The sequence below is a fragment of the Leiobunum rupestre genome, chromosome 2 (assembly GCF_980474605.1).
Source record: "Leiobunum rupestre chromosome 2, qqLeiRupe1.1.hap1, whole genome shotgun sequence".
Taxonomy (NCBI): Eukaryota; Metazoa; Arthropoda; class Arachnida; order Opiliones; family Sclerosomatidae; genus Leiobunum; species Leiobunum rupestre.
The window spans coordinates 82,316,825-82,336,701 of NC_143385.1; the positions used below are offsets into that span (position 1 = coordinate 82,316,825).

General features: G+C 33.2%; 1 protein-coding gene across 1 annotated transcript in view; it reads left to right on the forward strand.

Moving 5' to 3' along the window:
• Window positions 1–19,531, forward strand: part of LOC149959543 (ATP-binding cassette sub-family C member 1-like) — a 42,721-nt gene extending 23,190 nt beyond the window's left edge. The window contains exons 12-27 of the mRNA XM_090166497.1: window positions 3,449–3,652; window positions 3,747–3,893; window positions 4,354–4,438; window positions 5,367–5,560; window positions 6,839–7,015; window positions 8,903–9,315; window positions 9,721–9,943; window positions 12,982–13,198; window positions 13,677–13,987; window positions 14,225–14,424; window positions 14,514–14,640; window positions 15,050–15,151; window positions 15,816–16,121; window positions 16,663–16,829; window positions 17,782–17,976; window positions 18,473–19,531. Of these exons, the coding sequence (XP_090022623.1) occupies window positions 3,449–3,652; window positions 3,747–3,893; window positions 4,354–4,438; window positions 5,367–5,560; window positions 6,839–7,015; window positions 8,903–9,315; window positions 9,721–9,943; window positions 12,982–13,198; window positions 13,677–13,987; window positions 14,225–14,424; window positions 14,514–14,640; window positions 15,050–15,151; window positions 15,816–16,121; window positions 16,663–16,829; window positions 17,782–17,976; window positions 18,473–18,587 (3,183 nt within the window). The 3' untranslated portion in view covers window positions 18,588–19,531. The remainder of the gene's footprint in view (window positions 1–3,448; window positions 3,653–3,746; window positions 3,894–4,353; window positions 4,439–5,366; window positions 5,561–6,838; window positions 7,016–8,902; window positions 9,316–9,720; window positions 9,944–12,981; window positions 13,199–13,676; window positions 13,988–14,224; window positions 14,425–14,513; window positions 14,641–15,049; window positions 15,152–15,815; window positions 16,122–16,662; window positions 16,830–17,781; window positions 17,977–18,472) is intronic.
• Window positions 19,532–19,877: the final 346 nt, after the last annotated feature.

Sequence of the window (19,877 nt, forward strand, 5' to 3'; positions counted from 1 at the left end):
AAATATGCTGACAACTTGAGCCTACTTAATACTAAGTTAATATCAACTAATAATGTGTATGCAAACTAAATATACACCGAAATCCAACTTATTTTATGGTAAGGGTAACAACCTTAAACTTAATTTAATTGTGTTATGTTTGAAATATGCCCCACTTGCAAACACTCACTTCTTGAATCTACAACCAATTCCATATACACTCTACTTGTAAAGAAATTCAATGCTTTGTTTAGAAGACATGTGCATTCTTATACACATCATATGCTAAAAATTATGAATCATTAAAAAGCTGACAGTCGAAAAGAGCTAAAATATTGTCATTAGATACAAAACAAATGAATGTAAAATTTTCTAAAGTTGAGAGATAATAATAATAATAATAATAATAATAATAAAGCTTTTTTATTGGATATCTCTTATCAGTTTGTAACTGGTTTACATAGAGGTCCATTGAATTTAAAAATTAAATTAAGTTAAAGACAATCATATATATATTTTTTCAGAGTTATCTGGAACGCTAAGAGCGTACCTTCGTTTTTTAATGTTAGGGGTAGTGAATTCCAGAGCTTGATACCACTAACTCTAAGGCATTTCTCACTATATTTGTTGGTTTTCGTGGAGACGTTGAAATTGATTTTCGAAGTTCTTGTGCAATAGGTGTGGTTAGTGTTGAGTGTTTGTATGAATATGTCGGTAATGTAAACTGGGCAACTTTTATGATAAATTTTATACATAATTATTAGCGTGTGATATATTGCTCGTTCGTTTTATGCTGGTGTTGTTTAGATTTAAGATAGGAGCAGCAGTCACTTTCTTCTGTTTGTCGGGGGAGAAAATCATTAGAGCGGATTTGCTTTCGTTTAGGATAAGGCCCTTAGCCTGTAGAAGATCTCGTAGCGCGAGTACATCTGTTTCAAGGTCTTTTAGTGCAACCTTGAGATTAGCATTAGAATTCAAGAGTGCGTCATCATCCGCATATTCCATAGAGATTGAGTTATTGATAATTTTATGGTTGTCGCTTGTGAAAAGATTAAACAAGAGCGGGCCAAGGATACTTCCTTGTGGTACTCCCGACTTAATTGTAAGTGGGTCTGAAGTTTTGCCATTAACAGATACAATTTGCGTACGGTTAGTTAAATAGGATTTAAACCATTCGAGTGTAGCTGACTCAATTCCATTAAGCTTTAAAATTTCAAGTAGTAATTTATGGTTCACCCTGTCAAACGCTTTAGACAGATCCAAGAAAACAACTGCCACAAATTTACCCTCTTCAAGGTGGCTAAGGATGCGCTCATGAAGGTTTAGGATGCCTGTTGTAGTTGAGTGGCCAGGAAGAAATCCTGATTGCATCGAGTAGAAAATGTTATTAGTAAGGCTATACTCTAACAGTTGATCATTAGCACATCTTTCTCCTGTTTTAGATAAGCCCTGGAGAATAGAAATTCCTCTGTAGTTGTTCGGGTCTTTTTGGTTGCCGGCTTTGTAGATTGGAATGACCTTAGCCTCTTTCCATCTTGTTGGGAAAACGCCTGAGTTAAATGATTTGTTAATGATTTCAGTAAAGACTCGAGCAATGATAATTGCTAAGCCCTTTATTAGGTTGACAGGTAGACCATCAGTTCCAGAGGCTTTACTAGAAGGTAGAGATTTTAGATGATTGAACACTGTTTCTACGGTGACATTCTTAAGGCAGAAGTTGGAAGACAATTGCTCTGTAAAGTCCAGCGGATTGATACTCGAGTATAACGTTACATTTGATTGATTATTTATAAAATGTTCATTAAAGCCGTTGGCTAAATCTGTTGGGTTGCACGTGATGTTATTGTTGAGTTTTAGCAAAAGTAAATAGGGGGAGAAAGTCTATCACTGCCTTCAGATTTTACCTTCCACCATGCTTGACACCCTTTTTAAAGAGCTAGTGATCACGTGATATTTCTAACCAATAAGGATAGCACACTACGCGCGAAGTAGTGCATTTGTGGTATTCCGGTCCGCGCTCAAGATGAAATTATTGAATTTTATTCCCTGGCAACCATGTCACCGCCTCGCGATTTCAAATAGTCTCTCTGTCAAATGCTGACCATTATTTCCTTCGATAACGGTTGATTTTAATTAATAATTACCATATCAATTGTAAAATAAACAAAAAAAGCTCGTAGCTATAGCTATTATTTCAGTTAAACTTGCAAATTGTTGGGCCTTAACATCGTAGATTTACCAATTAGTCCCGATCTCTGCTCTTAGATGGCACCACGCTCTCCACGATTTAAGTGAGCGTTATTCTAGTTACGGTTAAATTCTTTTCAAAAGTCGTGTTATTATTTTTCAAATGTCGCATTTTAGTTTCTATCACATATCTACTTTATTTAGGAACTAAATTAACCAAATTATCGAAAGCAAAAGTTTAATATTCACGTATTTTATTGAGAACTATTTTTCATCGTGGTGGAGTACAACGGATACCATTGTGTCCCTGTAAAGAGGCGAGGGGGAAGTCATTTCCGAAGCCCAAATATTTTACCCCTCAAATAAGACGTCGTGCAGTTGGACCCAAGTGCCAGACTTTCTCCCCCTATTTACTTTTGGTTTTAGTGCGCATATCGTTTTACTTCTTGACTTGATATATGGTTTCAGGACCTTCCAAATATTTGGAGGCTTGCTAGATCCACTTAGTTCTTTATGGAAGTAGCAATTTTTTGCTTTTTTTAAAAGATTATTAACTTTATTACGCAATGTGTGGTATTGACAACTTATTTTATGGTAAGGGTAACAACCTTAAACTTAATTTAATTGTGTTATGTTTGAAATATGTCTCACTTGCAAACACTCACTTCTTGAATCTACAACCAATTCCATATACACTCTACTTGTAAAGAAATTCAATGCTTTGTTTAGAAGACATGTGCATTCTTATACACATCATATGCTAAAAATTATGAATCATTAAAAAGCTGACAGTCGAAAAGAGCTAAAATATTGTCATTAGATACAAAACAAATGAATGTAAAATTTTCTAAAGTTGAGAGATATTGTAGGCCCGAGTTATCCTTGAAAGTTTTCTTTTGAATAGAAAGCGTAGTAACTCGAAGTAAATTTATTTATATGTAGTACAATTAATGAGGAATCGATTAATAATAAAAATTTAAAAAAGAGCTTGCACAGGCCATCCATTTTAGCATTGACACAAGAAAAAGGGAGTGTATCCTTTTTCAACTTCTTAATTACTTTTTCTTGTACATTTAAAGTTTTATACACAGTGCAATTTGATTGAATTTCCAGACCTGGTGGACTGTTAATTTTACTACCAAAGTAAAAAGCTTGTAATTTAAAATAACTACAGCTGTAATGTAATATTTTGATCCTGTCAAACTTTCTTCATTGGAATGATTTGTTAACTATTAAATGTATATGGAGAGTTATTTGATTTATGTACATCATTCTTTTTCAGGTAGTCGTTATGAGAGCCAAAGATAAACGAACAAAACTTATGAATGAAATTCTTGGTGGCATAAAAGTCTTAAAATTATACGGTTGGGAAGAGTCTTTTGAGAAGAAAGCTATGCAGTGCAGAGAAGATGAAGTTGTTAGTTTAACAACACAAGCTTATTATTCAGCAGTCATTACATTTGTATTCACTACGGCACCATTTTTTGTAAGTATGGTTTTTAATTTTATGTTGTAGTACCTATCCCCTAAAATTGACTTTAAATATACCAATTATTTTATGGCATTACTTTAATTCACAGGTTGGTCTAGCTAGTTTTGCAATGTTTGTCTTAATTAGTCCTGATAACATTTTGGATGCTAATCGTGCCTTTGTTTCACTCTCACTTTTTAACATATTGAAGTTGCCTTTTGCATTCTTGCCAATGGTTATCACATTTACTGCCATGGTGAGTAAATTGTTATAGAAAGTGCTCTAATGTCCATATCACAATGTTTTGGTGGAAATGCAGATAATCTTCCCAAAAAAATTGTTGCTCTGAAAGATTATGATTTGTTAAGTAACTTTCATGATAATAATCATAATTTGCAAAATTGACTACTTTGGAGGTATCAGTATTAAAATTGTGTGATACGTGTTTTACAATATTCTATTAATTTTGTGTTGATTGTTAGTATTCCTAAACATTTTCAGATTAATCATTAAAACTACAAAAAATTATATATTTCAACTGTTTTACAGAGGAGTAGGTTTAAAAAATTAGAAATCAATTAAGCTATGTACCTATTTTTGACAAATGTTTAAAAGTAGCTTACAAAGAAATTTAATTTGAAAGAGCATTCAAAAGACCCATGCCTAAATAATGAATTATATTATTACAGAAATTAATACTCTTTTCTTAATTTTAGTTTCATGTTTCATTAACACGTCTGAATAAATTTTTAAGCTGCGAGGAACTTGATGTTAATGCAATTACTTACGACAAATCAGCTGGTAAGAGATATTTGATTAAAGTTTTCTCCTTTGTTTAACTAAACTAAAAAAGCAAGGTGATGAGAAAAAACCCTTATTAGGAATTGGTTAAGAAAAGTTAAAAAGACTGATACAGGACAGTTGATTTTTAACATTTCAGAGGCATAAGGCGAGGGGCGTAATGCATTATTATTATTGAGAGTGAAGTAGTCAGGTGTGCTGATCATTGTGGCACCCCAAAACTTCAGACTTTGTAAAAAGTGGTTAAAAATATGTTTTATGTGAAAAGTATGCCTTTTAATAGAATCAAGCCTCGATTATTATTTGCAGGTATTTATTTTTACTTTAATATCCATACAAAGGATTTAATGGCACCATTAGAACTTTGAGTACTTAAACTAGGGTGGTGTGATAAATGGCATAGTTTGTGTGTATTTTAATTGATGTCAAAAGATCAAGTGCAATTCATATAGCGCTTTCCATTTTATTGCTCGAGATTCGCTCCTAATCTGTCTCTGACGTCATAGATCTCGCCCCAGTTGGCTAGAGTAAAACCGCAAATGGAACATCCCATTTAAAAATTCCTGTGCTTAAACGTTTTTCGTCTGCTAGTAATTAGAATTTTTGCGTCTTGGTCTGCCATATTTTGCCCAAAAATCTAAAAGAAACACGCAAAAAATTGCTACGATCTCGATCTCGATTCGTTGATCTGTCAAAATTGGCAGATCAGTTTTGGCCACCCGAGAGGGGGAAATGGAAGGCGCGAAGCATGATCAGAGCGACCTAGAGCTCTCGAGATCAGTCAAATGGAAAACGATAATAATTTTTACGTACTTTGTAAGCCAATGATTTACGTTGAATAATTGATGTGAATATTTTCAAAATGTACTTAGGATCTTTAGAAGAATCGAAATTGTAACTTCATTTCATTCTAATATACTGATTTTAGGAAGTGAAATTGCTGTAGATCAAGCTACATTTTCATGGTCCCTAAACGAAGAGCCTCTTTTGAAAGACATTACAGTGAACATTGAAAAAGGTTCCCTTGTAGCAATTGTAGGTACTGTTGGATCAGGGAAATCTTCACTTTTATCTGCTATTTTGGGTGACATGATCAAGAAAGCTGGTCGTGTAAATTTAAAGGTAATTCATATTTACTACGTAATAAACGCCACACCAAGGTATTTAATTCCAGGGTTGGCTGGTTTAAACCAAATGGTTTTGGTGTTTTTAACTTTGCTATGATTTATTCTAAATTATTGGCACATTTTCTTACCAAAACACTATGAAAATTAAAATATAAAGTCTTCTTGGCCAAAATGTTTGTACATAATCGAAATTAAAACTAAAACTTCATCTCTAAAACTGAAACTATACACTTTAAAGTGATACCCCTAGCATCTGTTTAATTTGTGTTTCCATAAAATAAAACGATAAAAAAATTAAAGTATGAAATCTTTTCTCCATGTCACAAGCTTTTTTAGTGTACTTTATTGGCACACTCATTTCGCACCCGGACTTCAAATTCTTACTCGAGCGTGTGCTCTCCATCTTTAATAACTCTAGCTAGTGACGTAGATAAAACATTTACATGTGACCTTCCATACAGGGCCCCGATGAGAACCGATAATGCTGGAGATAGTTATACTTTTTAGGATAGAAACCAGGGTGAAGTATACCTCGTTTGTTAAAACCCGGGCCCATAGGCTGTATGGGCCCTGGTTATTTGTACCATCTTCCCTCTTCTCTTGTCGGGCCTGTTCCTGTATTTTATAGAAACACTTATTCAAACGCTAAGATCTTTAAACATAATTTAACATACATACAATTGAACTATCAGCACCTTCTGTGCATACATATTAGTCCCAATTATAAAATATAATTACATTTTATCTTGTAAAATAAAATATATTTGAAAAGTATTTCAGTCACATGCTTAAGCAAATTGTAACATTATACAAACACAAACTCCAAGAATTTATCTGGTATTTTTAAAGGAAAATTATGAAATTATATGATAGAACATGAAATTTCGGATGAAGTATTTAAAGGGCAACATCATACAAAACCATTGTCAGATAAATGGGTGGGGCTTATCACTATAAAACTCAGAAGTTCAGTCGCTAAGAAATTTATGCTTAGGCCTTAGCTGAAATGAAGATATTGCATACTTAAATGCCTATCTTAGTGACTAAAATTGGTCGTTAATGAGTAAAAACACAAAATTTGTGAAGAAACTTAAAAATTTTCCAAGATCATCAGCAAGAGAATAAATGGATGGGGAGGGCAGGAAAGTATATATGTATTCACTTGGAATATAAGCTAGACTTCAGTGGCCCTGCTGATTCTCATGGAAATGGGCGTGGTTTACAGCAGAGATTTTAAATCAAGGTAGATTTAACATATTATAAACTGTTACAGGGTAGTGTGGCATATGTCCCTCAACAGGCGTGGATTCAAAATGCTACTTTACAAAAGAATATTGTATTTTTGAATAATGTAAAAAAATCATGGTACGACAAAGTGACTGAAATGTGCTGCCTGACACCAGATTTCGATATCCTTCCTGGTGGTGATATGACTGAGATTGGAGAAAAGGTATCAGTAATTTAAATTATTTAATTAAAATAAAAATTTAAATCTAAGTAAAAGACATTTGTTATTACTACTCTGTAGTGCTGTTAAGAGTACTCTAAATTCTGGAACCATCTCTGTTTTAAATCGCTAAACTACATGTAAACATGAATTTATTTCACCCATGAATATTCAATTGGAATATACGTTAGGTTGCTTGTCAGTAGGTAGAAGGTGGAGCCTATTAAAAATGTAAGACATTGTGATTGACTGTTAAAGGATTATGAAAAGTCTACAAAACCTAATCCTTTCAATTTCTTGTATAAAAATTAGAAAGAAAATGGTACATTTATTATAAATGAAATTCAACTTTAATTTAAAAAAACTGAGAAAAACCGAGTTGACAATATTAGCTGCTCTCAAGTTTATTTTCAGCCGTATTTTTGTTTACCCAAAACACGACCCAAAAACCTCATTTACTCATAACTCCAGTAAAAAATTTCAAAATTTAATGTTAAGTTTTATAACAAAAATTTTGGTAGTAAAAATGTTAACTGTAATAAAGTGGCCTTGATCCCCAGTCTCCCGCATATGCTATCGCCAAGCCATGGATAGAATATAGATGAAGAAGTTGGGGACACTTCACGTCATTTCATTGGTGGTGGGTGTGGGTGCAAAAATGGAGGGGATCATAGAGTAATGCTAGTGTTGAATATTCATGGGTGGAATAAATAAATAAATCATTAATTTATTCAAAGCAGGTGTGAAAATCGTTAAGATACTTTAGAGTGAAATTGCATATAGTTTATCCTTTGAGGGGATCTCCGGGATAATAACTTAAAGGGAATTTCTGTCGCCCTCCGAGGGTTCCAATATTGTCCGCTGCCTCCCATGGCTTTTCACACCTGCGGCGCTGATAATCGCTGATTGTGAAGGGAATAAAGGAAATTGATGGGGTCTTCCATAAAGAACGCGTTGGAGGTTCTATTCCCTTTAAAGGGCCACCGAATCATTTTAAAAGTTTTACCCTAGTTTCAAGTAGCAACTCAGGCCTTGTGACCAAAGATACCACCAAATAAATACTGGGAATTAGCACATACAGATATTACTGAAATTCAAACGATATACGTGCTACTTAAGTAATACTTCCCAAAATGTTTCATTTCTTCTATAGTCTAATGGAAATACGGTTTTTTTAAAGAAACCAAATGGTCACAGGTTCCAATTCTATCTGTCAAATTTAGAGAATTCGTTTTTTTACCCTTACCAAAAAATAAGTTGGTTTTTAGTTGGTATTTAGTTGGTATTCACATTTAAGTTGATATTAAGTTGGTTTTAAGTGGTCAGCATATTTCAGTAAACTAGTTAAGTTGGTAATAAGTTGGTTTTAAGTTGGTGGGAAAATGCCTTTTTCTTTAAGTTGGTATTTAGTTGGTTTTTAGTGGTCAGAAAATGACATATTATTTGTAAGTTGGTTTTAAGTAGGTTTTAAGTTGGTATTTAGTTGGTTTTAAGTTGGTATTTGTCTCAAATACCACCTTAAAGTATTTCCTAGACCACTTATTTTTTGGTAAGGGCCCACAATAGACTACATAACCTACTTGTTGGAATAGTACTAGCAACGGTATATTTAGTCTATGGTCTACCGCGATTTTATCTCTTCGATTTATTCTCCTGTAGACGTACATTCTAAAACTCCTCACTCGGCGGCGCTGAAGTGGAGGAAATTTCAAATTTTGATTACGTATTTTCAACCACCGTACTGACACTTTTGGGTCTTATTTCGCTTTTGGTACCACTTATTCAGAATTATACAAGTGTTTGATCACATAATACAATCTTTTCAGTAAAATAATACGAAATAATATTTTTAAATGCAATTCTTGACTCTTGGAGTTTTTTTATTTTCAGGGAATAAATTTAAGTGGTGGACAAAAGCAGAGAATTAGTCTTGCCAGGGCTGTGTACAGTAAATCCGATATATATTTATTAGATGATCCTCTTAGTGCAGTTGATGCTCATGTTAGCAAAGACATTTTTGAGAACGTTATTGGCCACAATGGTCTACTTAAAGGAAAAACCAGAGTTTTAGTTACTCACAGAATTACCGTTCTACCGGAATGCGATTCAATTATTGTGCTCAAAAATGGAAAAATTTCTGAAGAAGGTTCTTACAATGAACTACTCTCCAGGAAAGGAGCTTTTTCTGAGTTCCTTATTCAGCATTTAACTCAGGCAACTGATGTTGTAGATTCAGTCACAGCCAATGAATTACAAGTAATGGAACAAATTGCAGCCCAAGTTGGGTCACCAGAAATACTTAGGTGATATATATTTTTGCTTTAGTAACTGCTATTTTATGCCCGTACAAAGCCATTTAATATCTGAAGGCATATTGGACAGATGTCTTTTCTTCCATTTCTATATAAAATGAAAATTATTATATTCATTGTTTATTATTAAAAAGGCTATCAAAAATGGCATGTTGGAATGGAGAAATGGTGTGCCTAAACGTAGTAAAATTTAAAGTTGACAGTGAAGCTCATACTTTTGTACATAGCACGTACCAGGTTTCCCTTTCCTGAAATACCTCTTTTGTTGCCCTTTAACAGTCCTCTGCTTGTTGAAATTTTTATTAGGATTTACTTAAATTCATACAAGCATTTTAAGTAATTACAAATGAACAAGTTACGAAGTTTAACTAATATTTCACAATTTTTTTCTTTCAGGCAAATATCTCAATTAAGTGGTGCTGAGAGTGATGGTGTCTTTTCAGATGGTGGGAAAAATTTAAATCGTAGACTTTCAAGTCAAATCTCAGTTCGTGGTGATAGATTAAGAGCATCTTCATTGCTATCAAGCCAAAAACGAAAATCTTTGTCAAAAGAGGAGGTTAAAAAAAAGATGGATCATAACAAGCTTATTGATGCAGAAACATCAGAAGTTGGATCAGTTAGTATTGTTTGTTATCTTCTATGTAGAGATTTAAGTATGCTATGAAAGTATGTACACGCATCAAAGAAAGAAATTTTTTAAAGTATTTAATATGCTGGAAATATACTTTAAGGGACTTCCCCCATTACCAACATTAATTAGATAACCATTGTGGTGGCGCCATAGGTAGGCTACTCAGGCTATTTTACATTTCACATGAGGCCCACATGTAGATTTAAGACCCTCCTCTAGTTAATGTCCAAGAGGGCCCACTTTTGAGAAAAATATTAGGTAACACCTCTTAAAGTGCTGGTGTAATAGTAATCAGCTAGGCTAATACCCAAGGCACCACCCTAGGCCTAAGTCATCGAGTGACTTTTAAAGCCTTTTTAATTCAGGTGGCCGGGTTACAATGCGTAGGAGGGTGGTGGCAATAAATAAAATTGTTTTAAATCCATGTCACTGTTAGCTCCTTCCTTTTAAAGTCAAACAAATTATCCCGATATGGCATTGGTTCCCCAAACCTTTGCACACAATTAAGATACTCGCAAGTCATTCTCCCTCAGTATTCAATCTTGGTATTATATATAGGGATTGAAATCCAGCTGGATTTTTGCTGGACTGACATCAATCCAGCTGGATGCAACGCAGATCCAGCAATTTAAATATTTTTCAAAAAACCAAACAATTTTATCCACCTGGTATTTACCACCTAGCAACACTAACATCCACTTGTTAAAAATATAACTCTGGCTCGTTTCCTGTTCGCAACTGTACTTTAAATTATATCAATTAATTTTAATTTAATCCATAAATAATAAAAATCTTGCTGAATAAATATATATAATAAATAATATAGAATAAATGACGTTAATAAGTTCATAAAAACGTAAAGGAAGACAGACTTTTCCCAAAGTTGTTTGTATAAATATCGTTGCAACATAATTTACCGTAACCCTAAGCACTTGGCTCGTCCCAAAAGTAAAAAAAATTAGGAGTTGGAGAGAAGGAGCCCCATACATACAGAACACACACAACATTCACCCATGTCTGAACACAAACACACAGTACACAAAACATTACAAAAACACGAATTTGAATACAAACGTTCAAAAGCTGGTTTACACTAACTAGTAAGTCAAAACCGTTGTTACGGTGGGCGTTAACGTTAAAAAATATATCAGATGTAACGAGGAGTTTAGCCGTTTCACCGGTTTTGCCCTGGTGAACCTTTTTCAAAGTTCATGAAACTGCCAACGTGGTGAATACACTTTGCCAACAGACACACTAAAAAATTGTAAAACCCCTCGTGAGAGTTCTGTTATGGAAAAGTCTTATTAGAAGTAGCTAGAGTTATAAGATATTAGTCTTGAAATATTTTAAAGGATTAAATCAGTCATGTTTGTATAATTTGTTACGCACATGGGTTGGAGGTATCTATCTACATCAACTAGTTAAGGAGATTCTTACTGACATCTTGGAAGAATACAAGACGATTAGAAATAAAACAGACTGTATTGTAAATACTAGCAACTAGCTACATTTTATAAAGTATTAAACCACATACATTAATACAAGAGGCTTTTTTTTTACGTTTCAGGAAGTACAATCTTAAAAAACAAATGGTATTGTCTCACGCAGGGCCATAGCGCACCTAGCAAAGCGAGAACATTCACTTTTGTGCCATTCGCGTCACGCAAATCGCGATTCACGTGCCAATTATTTAAAAGTTAATTACTTGCAAATCCGCATCTCTGGATCCAGCAGACCGAAAAATGTGCTGGATCCAGCTAGATTTCTGGATGCGGGATCCAGCAATTGCAATCCCTAATTATATAGTTTTATTTTATTAGAATTCCTTTTTGTTGAAATAGTTGAATGCCACTCACCACATATAACAAAATTACACAAAAAAATCAAACTTTTACACATCATAGGTTATCTCCTTTTTAATTTAGAAGGTTCAATAAATTCTTTTCAAAATAAGGAATTTTGTGCATCTGGGTATTTATTAAAATAGCAATTTTGTGTAGGGTACAATTTTTCTGAGTTGCAATAATTTTTCATGTAAAAACTTAATTGGAGATTTTGCATTAATTTAAGTTATTAAAACGGAAATCCAAACTGGTTGGCTATTGAATGGGGTAGTCACTTAAAAGGCCACAGAATCATAAGAAAATTTAAATCCAATTTCAAATGGCCTCTCAATTGAATGGCAGATCGATCTACCAATCAAATTCAGGAGAAAACGCAGGAAATTCAAATTAATCTGTCTTCTTTTAAGAAATTAGGTGGTATGATTGAAGAAACTAACTCGATCCTCTCACGTAAAAAAAAAATAGAAATCAATGGAAATCTTAAAGAATTTTAAAAAACAGTAACAGGGTAACAAAATGTTTACGATTAACTTTCTAATCAATTTTTACACTTTTGTTACTCGAACTGTTATAGAGTATTTTATTTTAGTTAAATATATACAAAATTGGTTTAGTTTCTGGGTATAATTAAGAAAAATTTAGGGTTCCATACATAGAGCTCGGCGGAACAGATAAATTAATGGCCAAAATTTAAATTATTAATAAAAATTTAGTTTAACTGTTTATTTATGAATATTATTTCGCGGTTATAAAACGAATTAATATGCCAAAAATAAGTTTATATCGGATAATTTTCGGCTATGGATAAAAACAAATAAAACGGATATTTCTTATCCAAATGCCGAGCTCTATCTATACACTCTAAAGAAAAATTATTCTAGAAATTTTGAAATCCACTTGAAAATCCCGAAATCTGGGCAAAAATCAGTTAAAAAATCTCAAAATCAGCTTAAAAAAACAGAAATCCATATAAAAATTTGCAATCTAGAGCCCTTTTTTGAGTAAAATAGTCAATTTTTATGGAAATTTGTGTCATGATTAAATTTCAAATGTCATAAATGCATGAAATAATTACCCTGCAGTGACAGTAATTTTAAAGTTTTTCAAAGATATTTTTGATGATTGTGGCCTACCATACCAAAATTACAATAATTATTTTATTATTTTGTCAAATTATAGGTAAAATTGGATATTTACTTGAAATATTTCAAAGCATGTGGTTGGACAAGTTCCATTTGGGTTTTGGCATCATTTGCCATATCTCATGCTTTCAGCATAGGGTCAAGTATATGGCTCAGCGAATGGAGTAATGATTCCTTGGATCCATTATCCTATAATGATACGACTCTTAGAGACACTAGGCTTGGTGTTTATGGGGGTCTTGGAGGGGCTGAAGGTAATGCTATACCATAAGTAATAAAGGCATGAGATTATGCAGAGATATTTCAGAGAACAGGTCATACCTCACCTTTTAACCCATATTACAACTCTAGCCTGCACACGTAGGTTGAAGAGTATCTTGCTCAGAAAAAAAAGTTGATTTATTTCTTTAGATATTTCTACAACCTTTGACTCAGTCCAAGTTTTTCAGTTATGATGTTATGAACAATACCCTTCATTGGGTTTCATTGTATCTTAGTGCCAGTTCACAATGTGTCTGACTTGCTCATGTAAGCAGAGTTCCCCAGGGCAGTTATTAGGTCCCTTATTGTTTCTGATATACGTCAACAGCACTCGCGCCAGTGTACGCTCTGATCTATGCATTTCTTCTTCTTTTTTTCACTATGGCTAACACTCTGAACTTATTTATTTATTATTTGTCCGAGCAAATGTATATCAAAACTTTCTGAAAATAAAAAATACTTTTTTTTTAGCAATTTTCATCATGCTGGCATCTCTTGTTCTTTCACTTTGCACGTTAACAGGATCAAAAATTTTACACAATGATAGTTTATCCCACATTCTAAAGGCTCCCATGTCATTTTTTGATACAACTCCTATGGGAAGAATATTAAACAGATTTACTAAAGACGTTGATGCTATTGACAATGTAATTCGATTCAACTTTCGTATGCTACTAATTTGCATATTCCGAACTATTGTTGCGTTCATACTGATATCACTGCAAACGTGGTACTTCATTCTCGTTGTCTTGCCTTTGGGATTAGTTTATTATCTTGTTCAGGTAAGATATTTTTTTTTCAAATTTATTTAAGTAATTTTTAATAATTAAGGCATGTCATTAATTCCAAATAAATTAATGACAATACATACAGAAAAATACATTTGAAAATTTAAGAAAAAAATTTAATAACATGTTATTAGTAAGAATTTCATGTCCTTTTAATGAAATTTTCGTCTTATTTAAATTAAAGTAGTTTTCAATTATTAATATTTTTTTCTTATTTGACTTTTACTGTAGAAATTTTACATAGCATCCTCACGACAACTGAAAAGGCTTGAATCTGTATCTCGTTCTCCAATATATACACATTTCTCTGAAACTGTTAGTGGATCCACCTCAATACGTGCATTTGGCGCATCTAATGCTTTTATTCAAGAATCAAACGACAGAGTAGACTTTAATCACACCAGCTATTTTCCTAGCCTTATTGCTAATAGGTAAGCTCAGTGATGAAGTCTCTATATTAAATTTTGGTATCTACTTTGGCAGCAATAGCAATTTATGAATTACTTATGCTTACTTTAAGGTGGCTGGCAATTAGATTGGAGTTTTTGGGTTACTTAATTTCTTTCCTTGCTGCCTTGTTTGCTGTACTGGCCCGTGAAACACTTAGCCCTGGAATTGCTGGTTTGGCTATAAGCTCTGCTTTAACGGTAACTATTTTTATCATGTATTTTTTTAGAATCATTGATTGCAGACAAATAATCTAAAGGGAGTATGAACTGTCATGTTTATGGTGGATCAACGAATTTCACATTTCTTCCACCAGGTTTTACAGAAGCTAGGGGTGATTTGCACTAGTTCTGTACGTTTAAAACAAGTTGTAGCTCTTGTTAGCAGATGATTGGTTGACTTATTTTATACTCCCTTTAAAGGGATCCGTTTGAAGCTTTATTTCGCGAGTTTTATGTATAGTATGGTAGATGATACCACTTCATTTTTTTTAAAATGTACTTCAAACAGTAATTTTAGTTGTGTCAAAAATTGATAAGACTTCACATAAATATGTCCTTAACTAGAGATTTTAAATTATTGGTAATCTAAATAATGTAATAATTATAGATGACTGCAACACTAAATATGCTTGTGAGAGCCAGCGCAGATATTGAAACGAATATAGTATCTGTTGAAAGATGCCTTGAATACACTACTACCCCAGTTGAGGTAAGGTAACAAACAATGTAATATATTTATGTGATTCTTCCCTTACATGGCTAATAACACCTTTAGAATAACAGCACATCCATCACCCACTGGTTATTGAGACACTAGTTATACATATCATTTTTTGCGAATAGGATGCTGTTTTTTTTAACAAAAGCTTAACCTTTGTTCATTATAACCGCAATTTTTAAGGTAAATCAACACTAATATAAAATAAATTCCACAAAATTGATTAAGCGAGTAAAAGGTGCCATGATAGCGTTGAATTTGGCAATTCTATGATAATAAAAAAAACTAGTAAATTATAACTGAGACCAGGATATTAAATGTGGTGGCCTGATGATCCCCATAGAAACTGGTGAGGCCTGGTTTACAGCATAGATTTTCACTTGCACCGTACTATAATACGATAGCCAATTGAACATTTAAACATAGATGGTTTGCTTTTTCAGCCATCTAACTACATTAATTAATCTGTAACTAGATCAGTTTTATAAGAACAGAGAACTTCAATGTGAGAAGTATTTTAAATGTGAGCTTGCCCATTTTTTCTGTGGTTGTGGCTTCTTAGTGACAGTGGCCAACAAATAAATTTTAAAATACATGTGATATCTTATAATCAATGTATACTGGCAAAATTACTAAAGATTTAAATGTATTTCAGGCACCAAGGAGAATAGAATCGGCTAAACCATCAAATGCATGGCCTGATGCAGGAAATATAGCTTTTGAAAACTACTCTGTTCGTTATCGGGAAGGCTTGGACTTAGTTTTGAAAAATATCAAATGTGATATTGTAGCGAAGGAAAAAGTGGGAATTGTTGGTAGGACTGGAGCTGGAAAGTCGTCTCTAACTCTTTGCCTGTTTCGACTAATAGAGAGCGTCACTGGTAGTATCACTATAGATGGAGTTGATATTGCCAAATTAGGATTATATGATCTTCGGTCAAAACTAACAATTATTCCACAGGTAAATCAATTTATATCGATTATACATATGTTAATTGTTAACTGCTTGATAAGCCATAAATTGGCTATAAGGTACATTGTCAGTCTGGTCAAAGTTGGTTTTCAAGGAAAAAACTTAAAAAAACATTGTGTTTAAGAAACCCATCCTTGTTAAGGCACAAAATTTCAAATTCGTTATAGGGAGGCTATGGAGCAAGGCTATGCCTCTTGAGATATTTCGTTTCCTCTCACAGGTGCCATGTGAGGGGTTTCAACAGTTTCCAAAATCACAAACTAAATTGTGGTAATAACCAAAAAATTCAAACTCATTGGCTTTTCCCCTCCATTGATTTTATATGTAAAATCCTAATAATCTTTTTAAAAGCCAATGTTCTGGCTGGTATAACGAAACAAATTAAATTTGTTTTTTGTTTGCTCTGACATTTGTCAAAGCACCACATCAGAATTGTTAAAACTTGGTTATCTTATGTTTTATTCATGAATGAGGATAGGGTGGTATTTTTCTCCTCACAATTTTATAACTTACATGCTCTTAATTACAGGATCCTGTACTATTTACTGGTACATTGAGAATGAATTTAGACCCTTTTGAAAGCCACACTGATGATGAATTGTGGGTTGTTCTTGAACATGCACATCTCAAATCTTTTGTCACTTCGACAGAGAAAGGATTGGATCACATGATCAGTGAAGGAGGAGAGAACTTAAGGTACTCTAAATATTTATATGTAATAAAAATGGTTTAAGTAAATATTTAAAAAAGATACATATGTAGGGTAATCGCTTATGATGAAATATTATTTCACATTATTTAGTAACTTCACTAGAAATGATATAAAAATACTACATTTATTAATACTGTTTAGCCATTACTCTAACCATTACCTACATCAACTAACGATTTAGTAACCTTTGGAAAATAGATATTGTCACAACAATAAATGGGACTTTGACATTGCTATCAAATAACCCTAAGCCTTGGCACAAATATTGGTGGAGTGCATTTGGCCGACTTTTCAAATGCCCGTAGGCCCATTTAGCCGACTGCTCATTGCAATGTATTCCAAGTATTGGCGACATACGGCGCCGCGCACTAGCTTCGCCCCCCCCAGCCCTGTTCTTTATATCGAAGCTGGGCCTTCTAAAACGCGACCTAGAGCACAGTACCTAGCCAAACGCACCTAGTATCGTCCAACCGCCCAATGAGCAGTCGGCCAAATGAGCAGTCAGTCAAACGAGCAGTCGGTCAAACGAGAAATTGGTTGAATGAACAGTCGACAAAATACACTGTCCATTTGGCTGACTTCTCAGTCGGACAAATGTGCAGTCTAACAAATGGACAGTCGGTGTAACGTATATTTTGTGGTCGGCCAAATGAGAAGTTGGCCGACCGAAACTCTCCCACAAATAGTGCCATTACTCGGTAGTCAAAAATGATTAAAATTGTGTTATTACTAGTGCATAGTAGATTATTCATGATTGAAAGTACAAAATGAAAGAGGAATGTACACTTAGCCAAAAAAAAATTAAGTTATTTCTGACAATTAAGCTATACACAGTACGTGGTAATAAGTCAATCTACATAATAATTAATTCATGCAAGAATGTATATTCCACATTATTTTCTGATAGGTATTAATAATTTATGTTGTTCAAAACAGTGTAGGACAGCGCCAACTTTTATGCTTAGCCAGAGCTTTACTGCGTAAAACTAAAGTTCTAATCATGGATGAAGCTACTGCAGCAGTTGATATGGAAACCGATGAACTAATTCAAACTACGATTAGGAAAGAATTTGCAGAATGTACTGTACTAACCATAGCGCATAGGCTTAATACCATAATGGATTATGACAGGTAAGAAAGAACTGCTCATATAAAACATGTGTTAATTTAAAATGTGTTGGCATAAGAGCTTCCGCAGGAATAATTATATAAGAATAGTTAAATGTTTTGGACTTGATTGTTTTCAGTTTCATTAGATAAACCGAGCTAGTGCATTTGTAATATGTAATATATATATGCAATTAGTTCTACATTGGTCAACATCAGATATAATTCAAGACGAATTTATACTTGCCCATAATATCAGAACCAATACTAAATAGATAAGCTTACCCTCAATTACCACTGACGGACATACATACGTCTCTTTCACAAGCTTATTGAAATTCATGTTCGAAATTATTGTTTTCAAAAATTATTTCTCAATTCTAGAATAAAATTTTGAACTGGGATTTAAGATTAATTTTCTAAATCAGTTAAGCTAGTAGCAATTTCTATTCAATGGAAATGTACAAAAAATTAACTTCGTTATTTTGGCAGGTTTAATGATATTAATTAAATTTTTCAGAGTTATTGTCCTGGATAAAGGAGAAGTTGCGGAATTTGATGTTCCTGGAAATTTATTAAAAAAATCTACTTCCATATTCTATGGCATGGCGAAAGATGCCGATCTAGTCACATAAATAATATATACATAACTGTACCTCAAATTTCATACTCTAATTTTGCCAGTTAGAAAATTAAATACATTTTCACAATTTTTAATGTACAATTTTTTTTAAGCAGAAAAATGGCCTAGCCAGATATGAAAAATTGTTTATCTTTAGGGTGCATAATGAAATTTTGCTCAGCCCAGTATTTGTATCATAGATGACCTAGTGGCAAGAGAAACCCCTTGCAAAACACTGAGAAAAAAATCATTTTAGGTGTGAATATAAGAACTTCTAAATACCTTAATTCTTGATAATACTAAGATATCATGGCATTGCTTTGAGCCACATAGAAAAATTTATTTAGTCAGTATAGTGTTTAAATCAATGAAACAATATTTACCATACATTTGTAATATATTTAGTCAGCCGTCTGATTTAATTGAGGCTAATCCTATGGCTGCATCCGTAGTTAGAGAGCATGAGACGCCTAGTGGGTGGGAGTGGGCTAAAAACGTATCTAACATACCGGCTTGCGTTCCTGTTTTGAGTGCTCTCTAGTTCAGAAAAGTTTTCAAGGTAGTTTCGGTTTTTATTTTGAGAATTCGGCTGCTTCGGTGTTTATCGGTCAAGTGGTTTGTTTTTCTAATGCCATAAATTAGTAAACAAATTTGCAAAACTCAAAATTAATATGGAAGACCATAATTATAGTAAAGGTGCAGGAGACCAATTTAGTTAAACAGTGTTAAAAGTAACTTAACATTTTATTTGTCCTTGATTAACCATTCTCATAATACTTATTACTAATATTGCTGTTTATGTAAAATTTATGAAGCAGTATATGATAAAAACACGGTGGAATACAAAATAAGTATAGTTTTATTAAAGGCGTCAGATTTGAAGGGATGTAGCAGAACAGGATGACCCCAGTGTGTAAATGTATGTATTTTGATTATTAAAAAATTTATTAAAACCGACGAGTGGTTATTAACATGGTATTGACTTTTAGAATTGTTTTGACATTATCAATGCTAATTTCACTCAAAAATGGGTTAAGTTTAACGTGATTGTAAGTAAATTTTGACGCTTTACGTAAAATGTATTTGGAATCTATCCTGTAGGTTTCATAAAAAAGCTTCTATAAAAACTTTTTTTCATTATTTTTTAGTAAGCGAATTGTTTGTACCAAAAATAAGTGGTCTAGGAAATACTTTAAAGTGTTGGTTGCACGAAAAATCGATAGCAATAAAAACGAATGAATGTGGGCTTGTTTTGAAGCCACATTCTGTTTCCAAAAATGTCATTGTCGAAACAAATTTCCAA